Below are 22,435 nucleotides of genomic sequence, written 5' to 3'. Positions count from 1 at the left end.
TCCCTGAATGTCCGGGGCAAGCTGGGGTCAGGCCCCCATTCCCTTATCCCTGAGACCAGTGTGCTCCACCAGAGGGAAATGAACAATTACGGCCTCGGACTTTTCAGAGGGGATGGTAAGGGAGGCTCCAAGCGAGGGGCCGCGCAAGCAGCCAGCCCAGAGCTGGTCAACAGAAAGGAGCTGCCAGAGGAGGAGGAGGAGGCCCGTGTATCCAGGGACGCTGCCGGTCAATGCGGGCAAGAGCCACGGGTGGCACCTCCACCTGCCATGGAAGGCGCCGGGCACTGGGGGCAGCAGTGAGCAAAGTGCCCGTTCTCAGGGAGCCGATGCTTCAGAGGTCACCGAGGGAAGCAAAGGGAATAAACGAAGGGGCAGCTTGCTCAAGCACGGAGGGTGGGGTGGGCTGAGCACAGAGGGCTTCCTGGAGGAGGCGTCCCGAGTGAAGGTGGGGAGAGCTGAGAGGAGGGCTCCCAGTAGACCCACCATGGACCCCCGGACTTGGTCCCACTCACCCCGGCCACTGAGCCTGTGCTGCTGTGAGGGACTTGGTCAGAGGCAGGGCCAGGGTCTTGCCGGCCTCAGAGCTCCGGACACTCAGAGCAAACCCACCACAGGTGTGCCTTCCTCCCATCCTCGCACTTGCTGACCCGGCTGACAAACACCTGCTAAGCCCTGCCACGCGCCCAGCAGGGGTGGGCCTGCACCCAGGGGACGGCAGACGTGAGAGCACGTCCTACGCTGGCCTGAACAGCAGTTGGGGTTCCCCGATGCCTAGCGTCCCCACTCTGCCCCCCTCAGGACATCCAGGCTCTGCTGGCGCAGACGAGGACCCTGCTTGTCCACCTGCTGGAACGCTCCATGCCCCCGGGGCCGGCCTCTGTCTGCCCCTCCTGGCCCATCTTCCCCGGCATGGCCGAGCTGGCCCAGGCGGCAGGGCCCCTGAGCGTGGCCCCTGCACACAGGACCCTAGAGCTCACAGAGGGCAGACAGAGAAGTCTGGCCCGCGTGTCCTCTGGCCCAGCCCCCGCGGGCGTGCTTGGGGTCTTTATCCCGACCCCACCTTCTCGTTTCCCGATGGAGCGGCCCGGTGCTCCAGACACCCCCGCGTCCGTGCTGGCACCCGGCAAGCCCTCCCTCTGCACCTCCTGTTCTCGCTCGGGGCTCCTTCACCCGACCCCACCTTCTCATCACTTTCCGTTTTCCACCTTCCCTCCTTTCAGGGACACGGCCCCTGTCTGCCCCGTCTACTGAGCATTTCCATTCCTGCTCTTGTAATTCCTACAGGCTCTCTTTCCGTTCTCGGGGTGTCCTTTCGTCCCAGCTGTGGGCCTTGCTTCACAGAAGCGAGGCAGCTGAGAACCACGAGCCTGGGTCAGCCCCCCTCCCGCCCCGTCTGTCCAAGGGGAGCAGGCAGTAGCTGCTTTGGGGGGCTGTCCTGAGACTCCCTAATGCGAGGAGGTCGGGGGCCGGGGGCACGAGGGCGTCAACGTGGGTCTGTGAGGTCGCCTCCTCCTGGGCTGTCTCCGTGGCTCCAGTGCTGGCGGATCCGCGGCTTTCCCGGGGAGACTCTCCTCAGGCCCTCAGGACTTGAGAGTGGACGCTCGGGACCGGCTGGACATTCGCAGGTGGTGGAAACGCCGTTTCCACATGAGAAACGTCAGGTCTTCACTCCTCCTGTCTTTCCTGCAATGGGAGCCCCTGGAGAGGGGTGGCCCGTCTCCCCCAGGTGTGAGCTGGGGGGACACTCAGCTGTTCCCAGCGTGGCATCCCCATCTTCAGCTGTGCAGGCCCCCAGGCCAGGGCCCTGGTGTCCACCCCCTGGACAGGAAGTTCCAGGCAGGGGAGGCTGGGTGGGCAGCGCTGCCTCAGCAGACAGATGCCCAGTCGTCCACTCCAGACTCTCCCTTGGCATCCGGGGACGCTCCGGCCTCATGCCCCTCGGCTGCCCTGTGCTGCCCACTGCTCTCCCCACGACCCTGAAGCGGGCTCCCACGCGCCGACGTCCAGAGGCGTGGTTTTTCACATTCCCACCCGCCTCACATAGGGGCTCATCCCGAGCCATTGCTACCGGTCAGGGAGCAGTCGGGATGGTTTGGTAAAAACCTTCTCTTGAACCTCCTGGAGAAGCCCAGAAAACGCCAGAACGGGAGTCTCAGGTGCCACAAGAGCTGTTCCCACCTCTGGCGGCTCCCATGCTCCTGGGCCCCGGGAGGACAGAGCCCACCCGCTACCTTGGTCTGAGCCAGCGCGGGGCACCAGGGCGTCTTCTAGAAGAAGCTGTCACCTTAATGAGTGACCATTCCTGGCAGCCGTGGCCGCGTGCTGGGCCCAAGTCCAGCCTTGCGGAAGAGTCTGGGCCAAGGAAGCAGCCCCTCCCCACTAGCGGGCCTCCTCCCAGAACCTTCCCGCTGCAGCACGTGGGGAGGTGGCGCCTGGAAAAGGCTGACTGCCCGCCCGTCGGCCCACCTCTCTCCGCAGGATGCAGTGCACCATCACGATGACGAAGCCCTCCAGTGAGTCAAAGACGGCAAAGAGGATCTGGAAGAGGGCGGATCGGCGGTCGGTGACAGCGAGCACGGCCGACATCCAGGTCAGCGCCAGCAGCGGCAGCACCACGCAGGAGCTCCACAGCGAGGCCCTGCGGACGGGGCGGCGGGCGGGCGGCATGAGGGCTGCCCTGGGCCCTGCCACCCACGCCGTGCCCCTGGGAGGGGCCACCCAGGCCGGGACCCGGCCTCAGCCCGACTCCCTCACCAGGGCCGGGGCCGGGGCCGGGGCCAGGGCCAGGCTGCCCGTCCCACCTGGGGCACATCTCCCTTGGGGCCCCACTGGGCCTTCCCTGCCCTGGGCTGCATCCTCTCCTCCCCATCCCCTTAGAGACCCTCTCCTACTCAGTCCTGCTGCCGCCTCTCCTGGGGAGCAGAGTTCTGCCCCAACACCCCCAGCTCGAGGGCTCCCAGGGCGGCTGGGGACTCAGGACGGTGGTCCCAATGGGCTGGGCAACAGTGAGGGTGGGGGTGAGATCTCTGGAAGACGAAGGTTCCTGACTGTCCAGGAGGCCCCAGGGAGCGAGGCACACTGGAGGGAGGGGGGACAGCTGGGGGAAGGGGGAAGAGGTTTCTCCTCCCAGAGCCCTCAGGCCCCCAGCCAGGGGTCCAGGTCCAGAACTGCAAGATGGCCACAGGGGAGGGCGTTTGGTGAGGCCTCTGAGCTCTGGACAGAGAGAAGCGGGGTGGGGGGTGGGGGGAAACCAGAGAACTCCTCAGGGAGAAGGAAGGAAGAAACCTGTGAGGAAAGAAGACAGATGACAGACAGACAGGGCCAGGCAGGGAGGGCATGGGGCGGACAGACAGACAGACAGGAACAGAGACGACAGGCGCTTCCTCCTCTTGGCGGGCCCTGCTCTGCCCTCCCCAGGGGAGGACCTGCCTTTGCTCCGAAGCCTTTGCCCCTTCTTCCAAGTAGTGCTCCAGGAGCACCCCCAAGGCAGGCATGGCCCTCTGCAGTCGGCCCCTCCCTGCACCGCCTACACACATGGCCACTCTGAGCCTGTCTCCTGGTCCGCACAGCAGGGACACTACACCAGCCAAAGGGCTGCGTGGGGACAGAAAGCGCACCCGCAGGATGCCTGAAGTACAGTGTCGGGAACCTGCCTGACCCACCCCAACCCCATCCCCGCCGCTACCACCAGTCTCAGGGCCACTGCGGCCTGAGGACCATAGCCAGGGTCAGCTCTGCCCCCCGGGCCGGCGACTGCCTGCAGGGGCTCCCGGCGTTCCTGCCACTATCACCAGGGGGGGGCATCGGGACCCCCTCCTCCCTCATAGATCACCCTGGTCAAAAGGAGAGGCAGGAACAGGTGGGACAGAACCTCAGGGAGGCCACCAGGAAGGAGCTGGGGGCACCGGGACTGGGGGGAGACAGGCTGGTATCCGGCCAGGTCAAGGACCCCCAAACCAGCGGGGCCTTGACCGGGGCGGGGGCAGAGGTCCCCCCCAGACTGTACACTCTGTTTCTCCACCCTCTCCAGCCTGGCTCAGCCACTGAAGCCGTGTCACCCCTGCAACTGGACCTGCAAGGGGCCCAGCCCCATGGGGAACTTCTGCCCTCCCGCCCCTAGGCAGGGCCCTGGGCCTCCACGTCCGCCTCAGCTCGTCTCTGTGACCCGGGTCCCCCGTCCCAGGGCCAGCCCCGTATCTCCTCCAGGACGCAGCCTCTAACCCTGCCCCTCCCAAGGCCTGCCCCAGCTCAGGGGACAGCTCTCCAGCCCCTGCCCGGCGGCTCAGGCCAGAGCCACCGCTCACCTTGAGGCACCCACGCCTCTTCCCTGGGCACAGCACGGGCCCCAGAACTAGACCGCGGACCGCTCTCCTCGCCTCCCCTTCCAGGGCCCTGCTGCCCCCCGGCACTGAGGACAGGCGATCCAGGCGGAGGCCTCCGGGGCGGGGTACCTGCACCTGCGGGCGTTCTCCCCTCCATACCTGCTGTGCCGCACCTGGCACAGGGCCTGAGAGAAGGGGGCCTTCCCGTGACGGCAGCCTGGCCTCAGTGTGCCCACCACGGCGGGTGGGGCGCTGCAGTCTGTCTCCTCCCTTCCAAAGCAGGCCTGCTCGAGCCAGAGCCCTGGACACGGCTCCTCGTGTTCTGAGCAAGAGGCGCAGACCCCCCCCCCACCCACCGAAACTTCCCATCCCACCGTGAGTCATCTTCCCTTGGGCCTGAGGCCTGGCATTTACTGCCTGATGCTGCAGCAGGCTGGCAGATGGCCGGGGCTTGGGGACCGTAAATTATTCAAATTCTTGCAGCCCAGCCTCTGCAGTTTCTGAAACATTTCTGCAGAGAGCCTTGTGGAGGGGTCACGCAGGTCCAGGCGTGACTGCTGGGGAGGACAGGAGGCGGGTGGGGGAGAGGCCCGGCAGCTGCACCACCCGCCCCCCTTTGGAAACTCAGATGCCTCTGGGGGAGGGGCTTTGAGTGTGGATGGGGGCAGGGGGGCGGGCAGGGCCGCTGGGAGGCTGTGTCCTCCACCCCACAGGCCTGCGTGTGTAACAAAGGAGACCCAGGGCGTCTGGGCCGTGGACCCCAGCACGGAGGAGCAGCCCGCCCTCCCGGAGGTTTCTGGCTCCACCGGACAAGTCCCCACCCCGGAACCGTGTCCACCTCTGCTCACTCGCTCCCCGCGGCCAGAATGCCCTCTCCACGGGGCCCCTGAATCCCAGGAAGCAAACAGGAGGGTCCCAGGGGACCTGTGTGTCTGGGGACAAGACGACCACTCTCGGGTCATCTGAGCCAAGGTCCCTCCGGATTTGGCATCCACCCTGGACCCCAGGTCGCACTGGCCCTGCCCTGCTCACAGACCCCTGGTGGCGGCCCGGGCTCAGCGAACAAGCCAGCTGCCCCAGCACGTCCTGTTTCCAAGGTCACGCCTGCCTCTCGCGCTCCCATTCAAATTCGTGACCGACACGCACACGCACACACGCCGCACCCCTGCACACTCATGCAGAGCGCTGCGACCCCAGCGTGACCACACGCTGATGACGGCCACCAGCTGACCGTGTTCTCACGGCCCGAGGCCTGGCCCAGCTCCCTGCCCTCCGGTCAGTCTGATACCGCGAGGCCCCGGAGGATGGACGGGGGGAGCCTGGCCGGGGAGGGGTGGGGGCAGGGCAGGAAACGAGGTGCCAGAGCATGGGGAGGGTGGGCAGGGGCTGCCTAGGCCCCCTGGGGTGGACGGCAGAGATGACAGAAATGACAGAAAAAGCTTAAAACAAACAAAATGTAACTGAGGCGAGCAGAGCCCGGCGGGCGGGCGGACGGGCGGGCGATGAGCGGCACTAACATGGCGTTACTGGCGGCTTCGGAGGTGGCGGCGGCCGCAGAGAGGGCTCCACACTCGGCACATTTGAGGGCGCGCCCGAGGGGGGCCCGGGGCAGCTGACTGCAAGTGAAATTAAAAGACTGAAACGAAAGCAAAACTGTTCTCGCAGACATGGGGTGGGGCGGGGGGCGGGGACAGCAAAAGCAACCAGATGGCGTCCAGCCCGAGCCTCCCCCGGCGGGGACAGGGTCCCGGGGCGCTGTGGGCGGGGACGGGGTCCTCGGGCCTCTTTCCACCTGACGCACCCGGAGCCCGGCGGGGGCAGGGGTGGAGAGCGGGGCGCCAGCTCTGTGGCTGGACGCGGCTGGCCTGAGGGCAGGGCAGGGCTGGGACCGTGCGCGTCCACGTCCAGCGGGAGGGTGACACTATCCGCCCACATTCACACAAAAAAGCAGGACATCTGGGCGCAGCCACTGTCCCTTCCCTCTGGTCGGCCCACATCTGGTCTGACCAGGCACTGCCCCCGCCAAGGAGCGAGGGGTTCGCCAGACGGTCAACGGGGGCGTCTGTGAGCTACCTGGGCAGTGGCCTCCCTGCCAGCCCTGAGCGTGTGCCTGTGCGCGTGGGCACAGAGAGCACGGGGTGCCTCCTGTCTGGGTGGGAGCAGGGCTGCTGCGGCCTCACGGGCGGGTCCGCGCGAGCTTCCGCGCCGTGGCACCGCTGCACCTGGGGACGGGGCCCAACGGGGCAGGGGGCCGCCCGGACACACTGGGCTCTGATTCAGCGCCCAGTCCTGCTCCACCAGCCGCTCCCAGGCCTCAGCCTCCGTCTGCTCGGCTGTGAGTGGGCACAAGACAGCAGACCCTGCCTCAAGAGTTACCGCAGGGAGCAAATGAGACGGTGCTGCGGGGTGGGCGCGCCGCGCCTCACTGGCGCCCTGACCCCCTGCGCACCCCGGGGCCTCCTCCGTGTGTGACCCACTGTTCTGGGAGCACGTGTGGGTGGCAGTGTGCGCTGGGCTGGGGGGGTGGTGAGCCTGCCAATCCCCACTTCACAGACTCAGAGAAGAGGCCCAGAGAGTGTAGGACCCAGGCCCACAGACGGCCAGGACAGGCTCCCAGCCACCGCAGGCTCTCCAGGGTCACACTCCTCCCCCAAAGCAAGTTTCTAACCAGGACAGAACCCACCAGGGACCCAAGGGGAAGGATTCCAGAAGCTCTCGTTCCCGGGGAAAAGCAAGAGCAGGAAGACAGGGGGAGGGAGAGAGACAATGAGAGACAGAGACCAAGCAGGACTGGCACGGAGGGGTGGTGGAGGAGGGGGTGGGGACCCCCATGCAGACACCAGTCAGGGCAGAGGGACAGACAGAGCAGCGGGCAGAGGCGAGGTGAGGACGGCTCAGTGCTGGGGCAGGAGAGAGGGGGCCTGTCCCAGCCCACAGTTGGCCCCACCCGTGATGGCAGGGCCGCCGAGACCAGGGTGCTCCTGTCCCCCGGCAGCCGGAGGAGAAGCGCCCTTCCAAGCTTGCTCCTCCCCCAGGGCTGGGCACCACAGCCACTCAGGACCGCCCACCTGCAGTGCTGTGCGCCCTCTGGCCAGGCACTGCCCTCTCTGAGCTCAGCCTCCCAGGTGGGAGGAACATCCGGCCCGGCCCCTGCACTGTCCCCATGCTGAAGGCATCACAAGGATGGGCAGGCCACGTCCTGGTTCAGGGTCATCCAACCCCACGGTGGGGAAGGGAGAAGCCCGGGGCACCCTCCCCCTACTCTGGTGGGCCTGGGGTCTCCAAAAGTGATCAGTTCCACCGTTTCTGAGAACTTACGGAGGCCCTGCTCTGTCATGGGGCAGATGGGGAAAGTGAGGCACAGAGCAAGGTGGGGCTGGCCACGCAACCCTCCGCGCCTCCGTTTCCTACTTGCTTGGGAGGGGGGTGGGGCTCGAGGGTGGCTGGGCTCTGGGTCCTTTCGACTGCAGGTGGGGCGTGGCGCGGCGGCCCCGTCCTACCCTGCTCTCTCCTTCAGCTTCTTGTCAGTGATGCCGTCCTTGGACACGAGCTTGTTAAACACCAGGATGCCGATGACCATGTTCACCTGCGGGGCAGGGAGGGGCGGCTGTGGGGGGCCCCCGGGTCAGGAGAGGGACCATGTTCACCTGCGGGGCAGGGGGGGGCGGCTGTGGGGGGCCCCCGGGTCAGGAGAGGGACCATGTTCACCTGCGGGGCAGGGAGGGGCGGCTGTGGGGGGCCCCCGGGTCAGGAGAGGGACCATGTTCACCTGCGGGGCGGGGAGGGGCGGCTGTGGGGGGCCCCCGGGTCAGGAGAGGGACCATGTTCACCTGCGGGGCAGGGAGGGGCGGCTGTGGGGGGCCCCAGGTCAGGAGAGGGACCATGTTCACCTGCAGGGCAGGGAGGGGCGGCTGTGGGGGGCCCCCAGGTCAGGAGAGGGACCATGTTCACCTGCGGGGCAGGGAGGGGCGGCTGTGGGGGGGCCCTCACGCTGTCGTCCCTTTACCCCGCCGTCTCCTCCCACAGCCCCAGCCGCTAGGTGGGGTTCTCCGTGCCACACGGTCCCCCCCCACCCCGCCCAGGGCTGGGCACCGCGGCTCGAGCCTCCCACATGACGGGTCCCCAGGCCCATGGCCATCGCCACTGGGGTCGGCAGTTTATGAAGCTGGGATTCCATCAGGGATGGAGTCCAGAGGTCAGAGGTCGGGCTGGGGTCACGGTGAGGCTGTCCCTGCCCGGAGCGGGACTGACCAGAGCAGTCAAACAGGCGAGCGGGCTGGCCGAACCACGCTGCTGGGGCACTTGTCCCACTCAGACCACAGAAGGGACCTCAGGGGACCTCCAGTCCAGCCGCCGCCCACGCCCAGGCTCGCCCCGCGTCCCCTCCTTAGCGCCCCTCGTGCGCCTTCCACACACGAGCTCACCCAGCTCAAGCGGGACCTGACGCCTCGGGACACCTCCTGTCTGGCTCTGCCGGGGCCACACTGCTCTCCGCACCGCGCAGCCCTTTCGGGACCTTAAGCCAGGGCTGCCACCCCACAGGCGTCTTCCCTCAATCCCCCACCGCGGGGCATCCGGCCCTGGAGGTGCTTCTGGGTGTTGAGGCTACTCTCCTACTGCCCCCCAGACTGCCGCCTAGACAGAGAAGCTGCCCCAGCGTCCCAGCCATCCAGCTCCTCCACGGCCTGCAGGCCCTGGTCTCCCCTCCCCTCTGGCCTCCTCGCCTGCGTGGAGGGGGCTCCCAGCGCACATCCTCACTCCCCTAGGGCTTCCACTCTGCACAGAGGCTGCCTGACCCCCAGCCACGTTCCTGCGTCTCAGGCGGGGACGGGGACTCCATGGGTCCCTGGACCCAGAGGTCTGGGGAGGCCGACTCCCCGCAGCCCCCCAGAGCCAAGCTCGTGGCCGCACACACACCCCAGCCCTGCCTCCTGGCCGTCTGGGTGAAAGCAGCTTTCCCGGGTGGCAGCGCTGGGGCGGGAGAGGGCAGGACACCAGTGGCCGCCGCCCCGCCTGCAGCAGGCTCTGTGCCTGCCTTTCCCTGCATGTCCCCGTGTTACGGGAGGAGCCCCGGGCAGGAGCACACGGCGGGTCAGGACCGGCCCTGCCTTCCAGATGCTTTGTGGGAAGGGACCTGGGGGGCTCCTGCCTCTGACATCCCCCCTCCTGCCCCTCCTGGGGCGCCTGCCCTTAGAAGGCCTGGCCCACTGCCTAGTGGCATTCAAATGCCCGGCCCACTGCCGCTTCCCTGCCCGCCGTCTTCTAGGAATAAAGGAGCTGGTTCCGGCTGGGGCTGGCCCACGGATTCTGCCCACTAACGCCACCCCCACCCGGCTCCCCCAACTCATGCCCCCTGCAGGCTCAGCCTCCCCTGGGTGCCCTGGGCTTCACTTTCCTCTGCCCTGTCCAGCCTGCGCCCAAGCCTGGCTCGGATATAGCAACAAGGAGGTGTGGCCCTGCCCGGACAGCAGGACTCTGCAGATGTGATGCCCTTTCCTGGGGGCAGGCAGCAGGGGAGGGCGAGATGGGCTCTGAGCCAGGCCTGGCAGAAGCCATCGATCTCGGGATACCCCCCAGCCTCGCCCTGCTCATCCGTAACCGGGTGACAATAACCCCGTGTGCGTGTGGCACCGTCTCTCAACCCTCGCTGAGCGGACGTGGGCACAGCAGAAAAAAACACCCACTGAGGGTCAAGCAAGGGGAGGTGCTTCCCTCCTCCGGGGGCGACGGGCTCCCCATCGAGGGAGAAGTCCCAGGCCCAGCCGCGCCCTGCGGCCCCGGTCGTCCGCCTGTCCGCCTTCCCCGCCCTACGGTCACTCGCTCATCAAATCCGGAAGGCCTCCTGGCAGGTACACCGCCGGGGTCCAGCCCTCAGGCAGAACGTGCTCAGAGAAGCACAAGGCTGCCAGCCCAGCCGCGCCTCCGCACCCCTGCGGCAGGTCGGGGGCGATCTGTGGACACCACCCACCCCTGGTGACCAGGGCAACCCTGATGGGGCAGCAGGTAAAACCCAAGTCCGACCCAGGGGGAGGCGAGGGGCTCAGCCTGGGATGTCGGGACGGGGGTCAGTACCAGCACGACGGCCGCGGCCGGTCCCACGAAGGCATACAGCAGTCCCCCCTCCAGGGAGAGCCAGCAGCTGGGGAGGGAGACAGGCTGGTTAGCGGCCAGGCGTGAGCCCCCATCCAGTCACACCCTGGGCACCACCAGCTTCCCAGGAGGGCGGCGTGACGCTGAGAAGGGGCAGGAGGAAGCCAGGTGACCGCACGTTCTTTAGCTTCAGAACCCACGGGAGCCCCCAGGCAGCTGACAGACGAAGTTTACGGATGAAGAAGCAGGTCCAGAGCAGGGGACCACACAGCAGAGGGCCAGGCCGCCAGAGGAAGGGACCCTGACCGTCCCCCTCCCCCGACTCTCCCCCCAGGCCTGGGCTCCCCAACTTGCCTCACAGACCCTCCCCGATCTCACGTGCAGACCCTCTTTCCTGACGTGATGCCAAAATGTTGGGCTGGGTCCCCGGCCTGGACTTCCACCCACCCACTCAACCCAGGCCCTCTGCATCAGGGCCCCTGCTCACACCATGACCTGGGCCCTCCACCAGACTCGGTCACCAGCCCCAGCCTTACTTCCCCAAATCTCCTGGGCACCACCCAGGGCGTCCACAGGAGCCCTGAGCCCAGTGAAGGCTGCTCGGTTTCCTGCACGGCCACACCACGTGCCAAGTGCACAGCTCTCCACCCTTCAGAACCCGGCTGCGACACCCCGCCTCCTCCCGATGCACCCCTGAGCCCGGCAGGCTGGGTGCTCCTTCCTGTCAGCCCTGGGGACGGTGTTCGTACTTCCTTCCCAGTACTCACCCCACGGGTCCTCATTCGAGTGCAGGGGGCGCCTCAGGGCCTGGTCACGTCCTGTCCCCCTGGGGCTCTGCAGTGGGCCAGGCCTGCGCAGCCCTGCCGGCCCCTCCTCCTGGCTCTCGCTGCCCGTTTTTCCCCACATCCACAGCCATGGCCCCCTAGGCTTTGGCTCCTTTCCCCCCCGTCTTGGGAAGCCACACGGCCTCCAGGATAACCCTGAGCTTCCTGGCTTGGCATTCGAGGCCCCTGGAACTGACCCAGCCGACCCTTCAGGGCCTCAGTGACTTCATCTGTGAAACGGGCACCCCCACCTGCCCCGCCTGCCCAGGGGCCATACAGCCCCCCTTATCCCCACACCGGCGCAGGGGCGCATCCCCTATCGTGCGGATGGGGAAGCTGAGGCTCTGAGAGGCTAAGGCATCTGTCCAAGGCCATGGAAGGAGGAAATGAGGCTCCAACCGCCCCAAGCCCTGTTTCTCTTCACCCCGCTGCCCACTGCCGGGACGAGCTGGCTGATGGGAGGCAGGTGCCTCCCCAGGGCCCGGCCTCCAGCTCCCGGGGCCCTCACTCTCGCCCAACCTTGACTCTCTCATCTGTGAGATGGGCGCCCAGCCAGCCCTCACCTCCTAGGGCAGGGGGAGGGTCTGGGGGAGCCGTGCGGCCTCCACCACGTCCCCACCGCCCCGACTCACTAGTTCATCGTGCTGTACCCTCTGGCCTTGGTAAATCCCACGGAAATGGCCACGACCAGCGCAGGAAGCCCTAGGGGAGGAGCAGAAAGAAAGGGTCGGTCTCCCCACTGCCCAAGGCCCCGCCCGTCTCAGGAAGGGGAACAAAACGCACCTCTGAAGCCCCTGAACAGAGGGTGACACTGAGCATGTGAGAAAGGGGACAGGAGGTGGACAGGATGAGGACCCACAGAAATGGGGGGGGCGCCGGATCAGCAAGTAAGATGGGACGCCTGGCCGCGTCTGAATTTCAGATAAAAAATGGGAAAACTTTCTATCAGAAGTATAGCCCCAATACTGGATGGGGCGTCCTCATACCACAGAGTTATTGCCTCACCTGACATTCAGACACAACGAGGCAACCCCTTGGAGTGGAGGCCTGGAGGGAAGCTCAGAGGAGAGAGAGCTGCCAGGGGCCAGGAGGAGGGCCGGGTCAGAGAGGGGGGCCCCGCCGCCCGTGGGCCCTGTGGCGCTCACCCCAGCCCAGGCACAGGAAGCGCTTGCGGACCAGGCGGTTCCGGAGGCGGCCCGTCACGGCCATGTAGGACTGCCAGGCCTCGGTGAGCACCCAGCAGAAGGAGGACAGAAAGAAGAAGTGCAGGAAGGCGGCCACCAGCGTGCACACCACCTGAGCGGCGGGAGAGGCGGAGAGGTGCTCGCTCACCCGACCCCGCCTGCCCCGGCGACCCCGCCTGCCCCGGCGAGGGCCCAAGTCCAGCGTCCGCACAGTGACCAAATCAACTCCCCAGGTAGGACGCCAGCCAGCGCTCACCCGCTCCACCACCCTGCGACGGGCTGTGGTACATCGCGGTCCTGGTGGGTGCTTGCGCGACTCCACCCACCAATGCCAGGGACAGACACCCCTCTCCCCGGCTTCCTCACCCACTCACACATGCACCGAATGCCGCAGGAGCCCACCCAAAAGCCCCGGTGTGAGCCCACCCGCTCAGCAGCTGGTCCCCCGGAGGCCACACGGCGACAGCCTGGTACCGATGGTGGGCCGGGGCCGGGGCTTGAGCGGGCTCGTGTCAAAGCGCCAGTCCAGCTGGAGGCTACAGACACCGAGTCCCCACCCCTGGCCAGGTGACGGGCCCCTCCGGACTGAGCCACGCGGCTGCTGCGGCCAAAGGACAGCAAAGGGGTCCGCACGGCTGTGGCACCCTCCTCCCTAAGCTTCCGCGTGGAGGCTCACGTCACCGCCACCGGCGCCCCCCAACCTGGGACGCGGGGCGCGCGCGGCACAGCACAGGCCGCTTACCTTATTGCGGGTCTGGGTCTGCCCGATGAGGATGAGAGCGTTGGAGGAGATGATGGACAGGCAGAAGTTGATGAGGATGACGGACCGCTCTGAGCGGATGTACCTGTGCGAGAGGGTGGGCGGCCATGATCGGCGCCCGGAAGGGTCTCAGCTTCACAAGAACCGGGGTGCTGTGGCCACTAAGGCCAGCGCCCCCTCCTCCCTGCAGGCACCGCTGCCAGTACCAGCACCGTCATCCCCACCATCTCCAGCTCCACCACCACCACGTTCCCTCTCAGGGTCGCCGACTCCACGGGGTCCCGAACACAGCTCACAGGGAAGGAGGTGTTTGAAGACCGTGGGCCAAAACCTCAGAACCACAGCTGCCTCGGGGGAGGGGCTGGGCCAGGGGGCCAAGCACGCCTCCAGGGGATTCAGGACGGATGGTCTGGGCAGGGGCTGGTGGGGGGGGCACTGGATGTTTCCGGGTCGCTGACCCTCTGGTGCCTCTGACCTTGGGCAGGATGGGGTGGTGGGGGGCAGGAAAGCAGAGGCCACCCCTCCCCCAATGGCCACATCGACCCCTCCTCGCTGGCCTCTGGCTGACATCGTGCTGCCCTTGGAGCTGACACACTGGGAATCCGGCTGGGCCCAGCGGGTGGCTGCTGGGCGGGTGACCTTGGCTTGACCCTCCCTGTCCTACTGTCCCAAACCCCTGCTCCTCCGGGCCCAAAGTGGGACGCTTGGGGGAAGGGAGTCTGTGCACACGTGTCCCTTGCCCCAGGGCTGGCGACCGGCAGCGACGGGGTCGCCCCACACCCCAGGGGCCAACACTGGTCAGACAGCACCCAGGGCACAGGGGTCTGTGAAGAGGCCTTGTGGCCTGGGGGAAAGGGTGTGGGGCAGGCGGCCCAGCAGAGACCCCCATCCTGACACTTGACCCCGGGCTTGGGGAGTGACCCTGCACATCCACATGACAGAACAGACAACAGGCAGGGAAGTCATGATCTTGGGGTCCCCGTGGTCACGGGGCAGGGTGCTCAGCTGGGGAGTGGGCTTGGGGCGCACCTGCCAGCCCCTGTGAGCGGTGGTGCGGGCCCAGCGCCATGCAGGAGCAGGCAGGCCTGGCATCCCTGGCCTGCACCTGTGCCCCCGCCATCAGCGCCACGCAGCCTCCACGGAGCAGCCACCAGGGCGGGCGGGGTGGTGGCGACGACGGAGTGACAGGTGCTGCTAACTGGGAAGCTGGGGAGGAAGGATGCTGGGTCCCCGCCCCCCACGGCTGCCCTTGATGGGAGAAGGGATGCGACTCGACCCCAGTCAGCCCCTTCCTGGGAAGTGCCTGCACCGCCCGCTCCCCTCCCCCTCCGCTCCCCTCCCCCCTCCCCCCTCCCCTGGCCCGCCGGAAGCAGCACCTCCACACGGACACGTAGATGATGATGAGCATGAGCAGGGTCAGGGACGACACGCCGCAGCCCACGATGAGCGCCACCGACGGCACGATCGCCTTCTCCATGTTCTGGTGGGTTCCGGAGCCGGGGACAGAGAACAGGGTGAGGGGGCCCAGGCAGACATGCAGACTGAGGGTCCTGCAGGCCGTGGGGGACGCCGGGGGAGCCTTCCCCCTCCACCCCTGCATCCTCCGCAGGCGCCCCTGCCCAGCAGCCCTCGGCTGCCCTCCTGCAGCGCTCTGAGCCCCCCCCAACGCCAGCACCTTCTGGCCTGGGCTGTCCCCGGCGAGGGGTCTCATCCCCTGCTGAGGGCAGGGTCTTTGTCTGTGCCCCGCCCCGGCCCCACTGGTAGAATGAGTCGTGTGCCCAGCCTGGCAATACGCCCCCCTACCAATCCCAGGGAAGGACTCCCCCACCCTGAGTCACAGGTGAGGTCACGGAGGCAGCAGGCCCAGCGCCCCGCCACGGACAGCTCTCCCCGGCTCCGTGGCTCTGCAGTTCTGGCCGCGGGCAGAAGCCACCGCTCTCTGAAAGGGGCCCAGAGCTCCAGCTGCATCTAACGGGGCACTCAGCGCCCACCCCTCCAGACCTGGCCCCTCCCTGACAGCCGCTCCACCCACAGCCTGCACCAGGCGCTCATCCACCTCCTCCCTCCAGTGGGCCCCTTCCGTCTGGGCTGGGCCTCTGCCCTCCATGCCCCCAGGCCAGCCCCCGGGCTCTTCCCCAAGCAGGAGCCAGTCTCAGAGTCTCCCATGCCACCCCACCACGGCCCAAGCTGTGTCCGAAGGTCCCAAAGGCCACCAGGTCTGGCCCTGCCCCCCTTCAGCTCTTGAGACCAGCCCCCCGCACTGGGCTGCCCCCTCGTTCCCACTCCGCGCCTGGCTCAGCCATGCCCTCTGCCAGGAAGCCCTGCCCAGCCGTTGCGTGGCAGTGCCTCGGGCCATTCTGGTCTTGTCCCCTCTCAGAGGGGCCAATGGACCCCACTGCTCCCCACCACGTGGCCCAGCGCAGCCCTAAGCACCGGCTGGTCCTTGCTTACGCATCCCTGTGTGCCCCCCGACGTGACCGCGTGAACCACGGCCACACCACAGCCCAGTGCCCGACACACACGGCAGGCGGACCGCGTGTGCTTGCCGAGGAATGACCCAGGTCCCTCTGTGTCCAAAACCCGAAGACAAATGGAGGGACTGGAGAGAGCGAGTGCCCACCGCTTCCAGGGCTGGAGATGACGGGAAAGCTCGGCCAGGGGACAAGGGGCTGCTCGTGGGCTTCCCCACCCCAGAGCTGACACCTTCCTGCCCGTCCCAAGTCTAACTTGGCCGACACCCTTCAGACCCCCTGCTGACCCCAGCACGTGGCAGAGCGAGACTCCCACCCACTTCCTAAAGCCACGGTGGTCCTTTCCGCCCTCAGATGCGACCTTCCACCTTCCTTGGGAGCCTAAGGTCCCGGGGCTCCTGCACAGGGCACCCCAGGGCCCACCCCACTTGACACAGCTGCCTCCCCCCCCCCCCACGGTGACCGTGCTGTGCTCCCCATCCGAGGCCTGGGCTGCCCTTCCCCACACCGGAGGTACCACCTCCCGCCCCCAGGTCCCTCTGCTGTCCCTCTGTCCCAGCCGTGTCCCATGGCTGGGGGTGCCTGTCTGTCCCTGCAGCCCCGCCTCCTCATGTCTGTGAGCCCCCCGTGGGCAGGCCTGGCGTGGACGCTCGGTCAGTGTGACTGGCTGGATGAATGGAGACCAGGAAGGCAGCGGCTCCGGGAAAATCGAGAAAGTCGTTCAAGGTCACCCAGGCATCCGCGATCCCTGGGGGCCTGGCCCGGGTGAGGCGCCAGCACAAACTTCTGCGTTTCCATACAGGCAGCTGGAGGGCGCCGGGTTGCGGCCAGCACCCCTGCACTCACCCGGTAACCTCAGAGGCCCGGCCAGCCACGCAAGTCATGGGTGGCCGAGTAAGTGGCTCAGGCCTGCTTCGTGGCTGGCTCCGGCCCCGACCTCCGTGGCCATCTGCCTCCATCTGCCCTCATTAGGCCTGGCAGCCGCACGCCCGCCAGCTCGCCCACCTGCCCTCCTGTGCCCTCCTCCTCCTCTCCGCCTGGCTCATCCATCACTCCTGATAGCCCTAGCCCTGCAGGTTCTCAACAATGTGGACAGGGGTGTCAGGGATCTCAAGGTCTTGTTCGGAGGGCTGGACCGGAGACCTTAAGGGTGAGAGACTGGTCCCAGTCCACACAGAGATCAGGCAGAAGCAGGCCGGCCTCCTGCTGGAGACTGGCTCCCCAGTCAGGCTCCGAGCCACCCCAGGGCCTTTGCACATGCTGGTCCCGCCACCCAGCGCTCTTCCCCTGACCTTCACACGGCTGGCACTTCTCTCGCCTTGGCTGTCACCTCCGCACACAGGCTCTCGCTGGACATTCAAGCTGAGCCAGCCCCTCATCTCTCTGCCCGCCCCCTTGTCTTGAGTCTCTTCAGGGCACCAGCCCCCCCCCCCTTTACTTGTTTGTCATTTACGTGGTTGTTGTCAGTTTCCACCACGTGAATTCCCTACCTGCAATCTTCTCCCAACTCTTACATGTCTCATGTGCCCTAAACACTGATTTCCTTCCTATGGTGCTGTCTTTATCCCGTCTCCGCTCCAACACCACACGTGGCTCACAGCTACCCACGCGAACGAGCCCTACTCCACACTGCCTGACCCCTGATCCCGGGCACACGCTGAGCCTTGATTCTGGTCAGATTAGCAGCCCAGTTTGGGGCACATCACAGAAGCGATGCCTCCAACAACTACGCCTTACAGACTGTTTACTACACGCCAGGCTGTGTGGATGCTGTAAATACCTCACCAGGTTCGGTCCCCACCAGGCTGAGGCAGGTGGCCTCGCCCCCTCAGATGTGACTCAGAGCAGTTACTCAACCCTCCGTGGTCACAGGCCTGCAGCGGCACAGCGGGACCTGACACCCCGGCTGCACGCAAGCGGGGGCTGCCTAGGCCTCATCTTCCTGCACTCCGTGCCCCCGGGTCTAGCCCTTCCCTGGCTCCTGGGCTGTGACCACAGCACCCCTTCCCTTCCGTCCTCTCTGGGGGCCTTGCTCTGGACTCCCGTCCCGAGACCACTCCATACCCCGAGATGCCAGCGGCCTCTGCCTGCTCAGACTGAATCCCCACGCCCCGCGCACACACCCGACTCTGCGGGTGGAGACGGGCAGCATCCGCCCCCACCCACAGCCCAGCTCTCTGCTGCCACCACCCCACCTGCTGGTGGGTTATTCTGCCCTCACGCCTGCTGGGATCCCTCCAGGACCCAAGCCCACCACCTCCCAGCCACCCAGCTCCCCGGACCTCGGGCTGAAGCTCTAGCTCGCCGGGCCCCCGCCCTGCCTGCCCGCCGAGCTCCACCCGATCTTCCGCTTGCTTCTTCGCCCCGTCCCTGGGGCGACCATCCCTCCTCCCCGCCAAGCCTGCTGGGAACTCCTGCTCACCCCTCAGGGCCCTACTCCACACCTCCTGCTCGTGCCCGTCTCCCAAGCTACCCCTGGAAGGAAGGAGGCTGGCGCTGAGCCCCCAGAGCACCTCCTCCCTCCAGCCTGGGCTTGTCTCCCCGTCAGGCCCCGTGCCCCTCGAGGGCCCAGCTGCAGGCACTCAGAGGGGTCGGCACAGCGTGATGGGCTGCAGGCCAGCAGTCTCTCTCTCCCTCTCAGCCCTTGCCCGCTCAGCATCTCTGGGGCCAGAGCTGGCTGGGAGAAGAGAGGAAGGTGGCGATGGCTCTGAGAGCAGGTGAGCACAGGCGAGCAACCCAGCACAGGCCAAGCCCCCCCCCGCCCCGCGCCCTCCCAGCATGCTCCTCTGAGCCACGCCCAGGCCTTCAGGGGGTCACAGGGTCAGCCAGAGCCCACTACTGTGCCATCGCACAGAGGAGGAAACCGAGACTCCCAGCGGCCAGGCAGCCTGCCCTTGGTCCCAGGGCCAGTGGGTGGCTCTGTGGCCACTGACGGCTCCCGAACCCTCAGACTCAGCTGCCTCTTCTGGGATGTGGGGATGGGGTGCCCCGACCTGCCAGCCTGCGTCTCACCCTCCCGTGCAGATCAGGCTGACACCAGATGCCCCTCTGACTGCAGCTACTGAGCGCCCTGCCAAGCAAAGCCTTGAACCCTTCAGAGACCAAAGCTCTGCCGGCCCATCCTGGCACAGGGCTCCCGTCCGCGTACCCTCAGAGGCACCGCTACAGGTCAGCCCTTCCGAGAAAGGCCCCCTGGGCATCCCACTCCTCCACCCCCGAGTTCCACCAGCGTCAGCTGCTCACCCCTCACCCAACACGCTCTCCATGCCAGGTGGCCCTGGGCTCAGCCCCCGAGCGGGATGCCACCTCTCGAGGATGCAGTGGCCCTGCCACGCTCCAGGCCCCGTCCAGGAGGGTCCCTGTCAACCGGCGAAGCCCTCGCAGCCACCCGGAGCAGCATGGGGCCATTTCCATTTTACAGGTGAAGAAACCGAGGCTCAGAGAGACTGAAGGCCAGTCTAGGGTCACCGTGTGTAAGGGACAAGCCTGCATTTCAAGATTCGACTGGCACTGACCTCCTACAGGCCAGACCCTGGGTTGGGAGAGGGGATCTGGGCATGTGTCCCGCTCTGGAGCCCCCCTGCCCCCCAAGGAAGGGCAGCCCCCAAGGCGGGCCCTGCCCTGCTTGCTCCGGCCTCGCAGGGGACCCAGGAAGTCCCAGCCCCACTGGTTGCTCCCCTGTGCAGAAAGCCATCTCCTCTGGGGAGCCCCCAGCCTGGCCCCGGCTGCTGCCTTCAGGGGCGGGTTCCCAGAATCAGTAACACCGACAGTCCTGTCACAGGGACAGCCTGAGGGGGAGGGCACACTGGGATCTGGGCCAAGACCACAGACCCCTCCAGCAGAGTCACCCCAAGACTCTGAGCAAGCCCCCCACCCCAAGCCTCGATTTCCCTGCCTGTCGATAGAAGGGTTAGTGGCAATGACCTCTAAGGTCCTGTCCAGCTCTGACCCTCCAGGGGATCCTGGCTGACAATATCGCTCTCTCCCCCCACGTCTCAGAGGACAAAGGAGGGGGGCAAACTGTTCTCAGAGAGGCCTGGGACCATCTTCCACATGGAAACTGGGGTTCCATGAGCAGAGAGCTGCGCTACCCCCATCTGACGAGGGCCAGCCACCCCAAACACCCCCAGATCGGTGTCCCACTCCCAGTCCGCCCTCCATATCTGCCGCCTGAGGACACTTCCACACCAGGCCGGGGCCAGGGGCCTCAATGAGCAAAGACCCCTACCCTTTCCCTCCTCGGGGGGCCTAGTGACCCGGCTGGGGGATCCGGCTTTCCTAGATCCAGCGAGTGCAGCTTGGCCCTGGGCAGGAGCGCCCACCAGCCCCAGTTGGCCGGCCCCGGCCAGCAAGCTGGCCCCAGATGCTGTCGCCATAGAAACTGGCAGCCCCCACAAGAATCACGAGAACAAAAAGGAGGCCCCTGAGATGATGGGGCCTTCCTGGGGAGGGCTGCCAACCTGGGCCAAGCCCAGCACCCTCTCCACCCCCGGGACCCGTACTTGGGGACGCAGCTGCCTCCAGAGCCCACGGTCCACTTGGGGTGGGTGGGGAAGGACTCCAAGGAAGGTGGCAGCTCCTCCCCCTCCGTGTCCCAGGCAGGCCAGGAGCCTGCAGCCAGCTGGGGGAAGGAAGCCCACTAAGTGAAGGTGTCTACCCGCCTCTGCCAGGCCAAGCCTTCCTCCAGCCCCTAGGGCCGGGGGCCCAGACTGCCCGGCTCCCCTGAGGATCGGCTTCCTCCAGGGTCCTAGGCCCCCAAAGAGATTGGGTGGGGGACTCACTCACCCATCAGTCACTCTCTGGGCCCCGGCCTGGCTCCTCCCAGGTCAGTCCCCAACTCCACATCGCCACCCACTCAGCTCCCACCCGCCCTCTCTAGAGGCCCGGGTCCCGCCGGCCAGGCCACGGGGGGCGGCGGGGCGCAGCCGCCCTTCCCCACGCCGACCCCGGAGGCGACAGTCGGCCCCGGAAGCCCCCGCCCCGCGCGCCCCCGCCCCGTCCGCCCGCCCGCCGCGCGCCCGGCTGGGGTCTCACCGCGTCGGCGCTGAGCTGGGCTAAGATGGCGAAGGTGGAGAGCCGGTCACAGAGGCAGCGCGTCCGGAGGGCATCGAGGGGCACCGTGCGGCAGCCGCGCCACGACCAGGGCCCGAGCTGCGGGGGGGCGGGGGAGGAGGGTCTGGGGGGCGGGACACACGGGGGGAGGGGAGACAGGGGCGGCGTGAGCGGCTGCCGGCCGCGCCCGGGCCCCGCGTCCCCGGCCCGCGTCCGCACCTGCGCCCGCCGCCGCGCGCGCCCCGCCGGCCCTCGGAGCCCTGCGCCCCATGGCCGCCGCCGAGCCACGGGAGAGCGACTCGCGGGAGCGCGGGCCTGCGGGGCCGGCGGGGTGCCGAGCCCTGGCCCCGCGCCCGGAGAGCGCCCCGCCCCAGCGCTGGGCCGGGAGGGGCGCGTGGGCGCACGTGGAGCCGGGCGCCAGCTGGGGGGCGCGGCAGCCTGCGGTGCGCGCGCGGGCCGGGGCGGGATGAGGGGCGCCTCTGCGCCTCCGCCCCCGTCCCCCGCGTCGCGCTGGTGACCTTGGGACCACCCCGCTCCCACAGCCACCTCCCCCGGCCCCGATCGGCCTTCTTCCCGCTCCCCCCCCACCCCGGGGGTTCGGGGAAGCAGCCTGAGCGTGCCCCCTGCCGTCTGACCCAGGGCCCTCCTGCTGTTTGCCGCTGGGGTGGCTCTGGTTCCCTTGAAACCAGCGCTTTTTAGGGCCTCAGTGCGCCGGACTGAACTACTCTGCGAACCAGTCGCTGTTGATCTAAGTCCCCCACCCCCATGCCGGCCCACTTGTCTGGCAGCGTCCAGCCAGGCGCGCCCGCAGAAGGTGCCCATGGAGTGCCCTCCCCAGGGCCCTGGGCCTGCAGGCTGGAGGGCTCCAGGCTGGAGACTGAAACCGCTGTTCGGGAGCCACAGCTGGGAGTGGTCTCCTTCTGACCCCAGGGCCGAAAAAGCCCCCTCAGCCCCCAAATAACTCAGACCCGGTGTCTGCCCCGGGACTTTGGGGGGGAAATTCCAGGTCTCTGCGGCAAGGGTCCACCCCCCGCCCGCCCTAGATCCCTCAGCCCCAGCCCCAGAAGGAGGGAGCTGTCAGCCTGTCTCCCCCATCCCAGGCCCTCTGTATGGAAGGCGGGCTGGGGGTGTGCACTCCCAGGGGAGCCCTGACCCCCACACTCTGAGCGGGCGTCTGCTCAACACCTGGATTTGCAAGCAACCATCCTGGGCTACCTCCTGGCTGTGTCACCTGGCAAGTCTGCTACCGGCCCTAGCTTCAGTTTCCTCATCTCTAAAATGGGGAGGAGACGGTCGGGAGGTTGACGGTGGGACACCGTAAAGGCCCCCCTGCCCCCCAGCCCAGCACCTGCAAGAACGTCTTTAGGAAAGCTTAGGGTCTCAGCTCTGGGCATCCCAGAACCCAGAGCTGCTTCTGTTGAATTTGGGATGTTATACAATCTCCTCTCTGAGCTTCAGGCCCCAGGGGAGAAGGGACACACTCTGGGCCGGTCGAGTCTGCTTTTCTCTCTTCATTTTCCCCCCAAGGGAAGGGCCTGCCCCTGTGTTACAGAGGAGAACTGAGGCCCAAGGTGACAGCTAGGCAGAGGCTAGGCCCTGGCTCCGTGGGGTGCATCAGGGCTCTGTGGCATCCCTCTCACTAGCACTGGCCCCTGAGCCCATGGGGGCCAGGGTTTGGGGGGCCCAAACCTCAACCATCGTAGGGGCCCTCATAAAGAATGCCACGGGAGGG

The 22,435-nt window shown here is 67.3% G+C and overlaps 1 protein-coding gene across 1 annotated transcript in view; it reads right to left on the bottom strand.

The window, feature by feature from the left end:
• Nucleotides 1-22,435, bottom strand: part of ADGRB1 (adhesion G protein-coupled receptor B1) — a 71,062-nt gene that overhangs the window by 7,975 nt on the left and 40,652 nt on the right. The window contains exons 17-24 of the mRNA XM_073794863.1: nt 20,686-20,827; nt 14,557-14,660; nt 13,163-13,265; nt 12,382-12,532; nt 11,869-11,938; nt 10,395-10,461; nt 7,823-7,908; nt 2,467-2,638 (exon numbers count right to left, since the gene is read on the bottom strand). Coding sequence (XP_073650964.1) covers nt 2,467-2,638; nt 7,823-7,908; nt 10,395-10,461; nt 11,869-11,938; nt 12,382-12,532; nt 13,163-13,265; nt 14,557-14,660; nt 20,686-20,827 — 895 coding nt within the window. The remainder of the gene's footprint in view (nt 1-2,466; nt 2,639-7,822; nt 7,909-10,394; nt 10,462-11,868; nt 11,939-12,381; nt 12,533-13,162; nt 13,266-14,556; nt 14,661-20,685; nt 20,828-22,435) is intronic.

The sequence above is a fragment of the Tursiops truncatus genome, chromosome 17 (assembly GCF_011762595.2).
Source record: "Tursiops truncatus isolate mTurTru1 chromosome 17, mTurTru1.mat.Y, whole genome shotgun sequence".
Taxonomy (NCBI): Eukaryota; Metazoa; Chordata; class Mammalia; order Artiodactyla; family Delphinidae; genus Tursiops; species Tursiops truncatus.
The sequence above is the reverse complement of the archived record's forward strand: the minus strand, read 5'-3'. Positions and strand labels throughout refer to the sequence as shown.